This window comes from Physcomitrium patens, chromosome 24, assembly GCF_059467195.1.
Source record: "Physcomitrium patens ecotype Gransden chromosome 24, ASM5946719v1, whole genome shotgun sequence".
NCBI lineage: Eukaryota > Viridiplantae > Streptophyta > Bryopsida > Funariales > Funariaceae > Physcomitrium > Physcomitrium patens.
The window spans coordinates 10,347,145-10,353,160 of NC_143433.1; the positions used below are offsets into that span (position 1 = coordinate 10,347,145).

The 6,016-nt window shown below is 40.1% G+C and overlaps 1 protein-coding gene across 2 annotated transcripts; it reads right to left on the reverse strand.

The window, feature by feature from the left end:
• Nucleotides 1–397: 397 nt before the first annotated feature.
• LOC112276470 (endochitinase) lies at nt 398–2,328 on the reverse strand. 2 transcript variants are annotated; one of them, XM_024507835.3, is made up of 4 exons: nt 2,098–2,328; nt 1,372–1,893; nt 1,051–1,168; nt 398–943 (listed from the first exon to the last, which is right to left on the reverse strand). In XM_024507835.3, exons 2-4 carry the CDS (start codon nt 1,844–1,846, stop codon nt 568–570), a joined length of 969 nt encoding a protein of 322 aa, XP_024363603.1. In that variant the 5' UTR covers nt 1,847–1,893; nt 2,098–2,328; the 3' UTR covers nt 398–567. The 2 variants fall into 2 exon arrangements, with proteins under 2 accessions (XP_024363603.1, XP_024363602.1); XM_024507834.3 differs by having other exon boundaries at nt 1,372–1,946; nt 2,098–2,239.
• Between the last annotated feature and the right edge of the window lie 3,688 nt (nt 2,329–6,016).

Below are 6,016 nucleotides of genomic sequence, written 5' to 3' on the forward strand. Positions count from 1 at the left end.
CCCATTAGATATATATATATATATATATATATACACACCACAAATGTACATGTATTGGCGTGTAATTCTTGTTGTGCACTGGAGCAAGATCCGTCGTCCAGATGCGACTGTTGAGCGAAAGGAAAAGTCGTCGATCCGATCTCAGTCTGCGTCTCGTCCAGACGATTCAGAGATTGCAAAGTTCTCGATCGATCGGTGAATATTGCATTGATCGTGCTTCGTGCTCGCAGTCGATTTGCACGAACTCATTCTGTGTCTGACCAACTTCCCAGCGTCGACAGTGCACCATCACACAATACCATCCGAGAGCTGAAGCGTCACGCTTACGTTGATCACATGCGCTCGCTTAGCAGCACTAAAAACATTCAATGCGATTTGAGCAGCCCTTGGTGAAGGGTTCCGACCAATGAAGGGTGCAAAATGGTTACGACGAAACTAGGTTAGGCGTATCTATGTTGGTGAAGAATGAATAATGTGGCACAGTCATGTTCATTTTCATCGCCTCAAACTAAATAATGAGGCGCCCGTATCCAACAAATGGATCAATGCAAACAGAGATGACGACGTCTAGGCGAAAGATTTCTGGTTCGTGCAGTCCAGGTTCCTTCCCGGCGATACGCGTAACTTTTGGCAGAACTCTTGGAAATATTTGACGCGATTTGCTGCTTGAGGGGTGGCGGTCTCCTTTCCACACTCGATGCCGCCGTTGATGATGTTGATGGTGTATCCAAATCCGACCTGGCGGTTGGCCGCCTTGTCTGCACGTGTTCGCTTGTATTTGCCGATGATCACGTTGTGGATGGACGGGATGCCGCCTTCTCGGGGTATGTTCCAGAACCACAAGGCGGCTTTGAAGGCCAACACGGGGTCCAATGAGACCAGGAAAGGTCGCTTCAGGATGTCGATGCCAAGAGCTTCACCAGCAGGTCCATAGTTGTAATTCCTGCCACAAATCAAACAACGAGTCGGCGTTTGGAACTCTCCTCCGAAAACCTGTCTTAGGATAAATGAAATGCAAACAAAGGGTTGAGTTGGTGCCAATATTGGTACCAGCTTATCTGAAGAGGGCCGCGACCGAAGTATTTCTGGTTTGGCTCGCAAGGATACCTCGTCGATGTGGCATCACAGTAGGCACTCGACTTTGCAATCTCCTCGACGTAAACTAGGCCTGTCATACGCATTGACCACCAGAAGTTCATGACGTGATAGTTCCGCTACTGGAATGCAACGGTCTCCCAGTTCGGGATCTAGGGGGATGGGGGGATACATTGGATCAACCTATCTAGATATTTTCGTTGCAAGCATTGGGGTCTTTGCCGAGTTTTGAAGTTACTGTTAGTAGCGTGGCACGAACCGCGGATTGAAACTCACCAGCGGTTTCTTGCTGAATGTGGGCGCTCCAGGCGGCGAGCTCACGGAGACGAGCTTGGTGGTTCCCCTCATTCAGAAACTTGGGGAAAGCACGGGCGGCCACAATGAAAGCATCGTAAGAATAGAAAGATTTGTTGTAATTCGGATAGAGCAACTCAAACACCTTTCGCGTGATGATCCTGCCGGCTCCACATGAGGGTGACGGCGGGACGGAGGGCCTAGGCGGGGGTGGCGGAGAGGGAGGCGACGGCGGGGCAGGCGGTGGAGGCGGGGTAGGGTTGCTGCGACAGGGACCATTCTGGCAGCCGGCCACGCAATAATTATCGGTACTCCCACAGTAACCGTATTGGCTGCAGCAAAGACTCCCATCGGCGCATTGGACAGTGCTGTTACAATTCTGCCCAGCTACCAACTGAAGCGCGCACAGAAGTGGCACCAGCCATGCCGAAACTCTAATACTAAACCTCGACCCCATCTCCGCCACTAGACCAGAATCAATCAACGTATGTCCTCGCTACGCTCCTGTGCACAGATACACGGACATTCAGAAGGTCTTTCAGCCAGATTCGAAACGCCTGCCGAGCCAGTTCAACATTTCAGCCCACGAAGAAACGAACCCAAGCTGACACGAGCGATTCAAAGCTAAAATGCAGAACAAGCTACCCTCAATCCACAACCAAATTTGACGAAGTGGTCACCAAATGCAATCCGGTGAGGAGTGCAAACCTGGAAACAAAAAGAAGAGCTAGATTCTGGAATCGAGCTCGTCGCATGCTCGGGCAGCTCTGGGAATTCTCCAGGCAACCACTACTCAGTGCCCCAGTGCTCACCGTCAGGATCAGTCAAACAGCGGGTTATACCATGATATGCAGCTCACGAGCTCCGCTGTTGGTAGATATAGCGGTGATATTGTTAAAAGAACTCCGGATATCACGGCATCACTAGCATTCTTGCATCAGTTCATTTTTTAAGTTGCTCGAAGTTTTTTCCTCTTTTGGAATCGGAGCGTCACAAAGATCTCATCGACATCATGCTATCAAGATCCAGAAACGGAAATACCAACCACAGCCTGTGTGGAGAACAAAATGATGATGATGATGATCATCATAATAATAATAATAACAAAAATAGTAATAACATGATGTCGATAACTCTTGGATGTTTTACTTCCAATTTGTTGGAAAGTTTGACCCGGCAGAGCTCTTCTCACAATCGTTTGAAACTGCTCTTCAAATTTCGATGATCAACCAGCGAAATAAGAAGAAAAGACAGTACGCCGTCTCCAAAAGTTTCTGAAGGCGGTTTTGTTGTTTTCTTATCCCTACCGATTGTCGACTTTCTGGCTCCCAGAGGCTTTCATGATTGACAAGTACGCGGTGACTTCACCTAGTGGTAGCCACACAATGCTTGGAGAGACCGTCATGGATTGCAACTTTGCGACAAATCACCCTGATTTGTGGCCAGAGTGACGTCAATTGGTCGCATGAATTTGGTCCGGCTGACATGCGAGCAACACAGGCGGAGAGGAGGAGATTGGAGCGCGACAGGTACTGGATTCTATTCCATAAAAACCGAGACTTGCTGCGAGGAAGTCAAATCCAGTTGACTTTAGAAAAATGGTGACAGGGCAGTCGAAAATTGTATCTATGCCCGAGCTGACATGACATCCTGATTCTCAAAATAGTCTCATGATGGCTCGGCTCGGCGCCTGGTTCGACAGAGGCAATTGTCTCCGACAAGACTTAATGAAGACTGACCATCAAAAAGCAGTTGAACTGTTCATTTTGCTTCGTTTTTTTTTTTTTTTTTTTTTTTTTTGACTCAAACTGGGTATGTCTGATGCTTAGTAGGGATTCAAAAGATAAACCTAAGGAATCCAGTACCTTTACATCTCGCAAGCACGTCTTCTAGGTCTAGATAGTGTTAGTTTCGTTCCGTTGTTTCATGAACAGTCAACTCACTTCAATGAATTCTATAGTTTTATCAACTTGGGCTCTATAATCTTAAAAGACATCCAATATTTATTCCAATTACACAGAAAAGCCTCACAATTGATTATTTGTTACCCATCTCATCTTAAGTGGTTATCTACATCATATGATCATATTCAACTCAATAAGGATATGTACCAAACTAAAAGCCTAATGTGTTGGTCACTCCACACTTTTAAACTGAAAGAATTTTGCATTTGGTGGCCTTTACATTATGTAGAGGCAAGAGCCACAAAGCAGTGATTATATTATTATTTTAGAGCTCATAAAGTTGATAAAAATATGTTTTGTAAATATGATTTTTTAAGAGCTTATGTTGAATATAAAAATAATATGTTTTTTTTTTTTTTTTTTTTTTCCTATTTTGATTTTTTTTATTAATTTTAAACTTATATGAAATTTATAATTGTTCAAAATATAGCTAAATAAAAGGTTATTTATTTATTTATTTATTTATTATCATTTTCTTTCTATATATCTTTCTTTCTTTTTAGATTTTTTTAATATTTTTAGTCATATATTTTCTTATAAAATTACATTCTTAAAGTGTATTAAGCTAAAATTACTCTCATGGCTTATATGAATGAGAATAATATAATATAAGGCAATGTTGTAATGTCCTTTGAAGATAATGATTATCCATCAAGTGGACATATAGCAATTCTAATTAATATAAGGTGCACTCATATAATTTTAGAAAAGCATATGACTTAGATTTTATAAATCTATTTATATGTATTGATTATTTTGTATCATTATAGAAAATTATCAATATAAAAGAAATTTTATTAGATTATTATGGATGATTACTATTAAAATTCTTTAACAAGTTGTCAAGGTTAATCTATTAATTAATTTATTGTTAGATGTTGTAGCACATTTATCTATTTATTTTGTGCTAATACCAATATATTATCAACTATTAAATTTGTTTACTTTTATAGGAAAATTATTTCAAAATCAAAGTAATACATAGTAGTTGTTTTTTTTATTACTATGTGATGGGGACATAAATCTCAAAAAAAGAAAATCTTCAGTTCACTCTTGTGTCACTGAAGAGAACTAAAAAGTCACTCCAAAGGTAATATAGTATTATCTAGAATGACTATTGCCTAAAACAAGAAGACTAGAAAGTCTTGAAACAAGACTAAGGACTAGAACAACATTGACAAGAGTGAAGAAAGCTTTACTCTTGCCTCCATACATATTCTTAACTAGGAGCTACATGGTGATGTCCTATAGGACCTCCAAAACATGTTGACTTTACTAGCCACATGTCTTAACTTGCAAGGTAAGTTATCTATGTATGCACCACATAGTTAACTTGTTCCACAAACTACCAATATGTGGTTAACTTATTGGCCAAGTTTCTAACCTACAAACACATCTAAAGTCAAAATTGCATCTATGAAGCTTCTAAAAAGTTTTACTAAAAGATTTTATAAAATTAATCTATATTTATTCACTTCTACCTAATCATATAAGTAATTATTGAGGTAAATATATATGTCCTTGACATTATCCGCCCTTCTAGAGATGAGTTCATCGAGGAGCGATCTTCATAAATTGAGGAAGTCTAAGATGCGGCAAATTGTATTTGCCACAAACTCCGATCTTTGCTCTCTTTGAAGATAGTTATTAGGCCCTCTTAGCCATTGATAGTGTCCCATACCAGGGAGAGAAGACCACCTTGTTATTTGGTCGTTGTTGAGGCCTTCGTCACTTCCTTCAAATAAAACATTTAGAGTATCGTCAAGAATTGTACCTACCTCTAATAAAATCACCAAACAATGAGAGTCTCCTTGAAGGTCGTGATACTAGACACATATTTTGCCATCTAATTGAGGAAGAACATGTTGTTCTTTAGGATCTTCATCTTGATTTTTCCATCTTCAAGGTTAAGACAATCACAATGTCACATCTGGTAAATCCACAAATGAAAGCTCTTGAGTTGAATCTGTTGAGAGTTGGTTTTCTATCTCTTTAGCATTACAAATACACATAAGCTATAAAAAAAGATGGAAGGTAGAAGATTATCTTCTTTTGATCTTATTTCTTTTATAACAAAGATTTGCTATTCTTCATCTTGGTTGTGATGGAATTTGTTGATGAAAAGCTTCAACTTTCTTTGTTGCATTTGCAAGATTCTTTGATGGCTATCATGTGCATTCACTAATATCATATCCGCTATCATATTTTAACATGACTATATGATGAAAATATAAATAAAAAAGATATTATTAATATTTAATCATCTTGGATGTTGGAAACAGTGGCCAATTCTAGTGCTAATATTCAGGGTCAGTTAATGTCACCCCATCAGTGTCATCAAATCAAGTACTTTCTATACCAACGGGACAACCAAGAGTCAAGAAAAGGAAAAAGGACCAATTCAATATTCAGGTGAGTTTGATGTGAAGGACCAATTTGACCCAATTATAGGGACATCCAATCCAGGTTTTAGTATGGGCTTCTTATCTAGTATGAGACCTGACTTGGTTGGGCAATCCAATGAGGTCCCGAATACGGAGGCTTCGGTTCCATTTCAAGCTGTTTCGTTCTCTATCCCGTTTTGGGAGAAACATCCTTTTCGTGGAAAGATCCTCTTAGAGATATGAATTTCGGAGAAGCGCGATCGGTTGTTCCGATTTGGA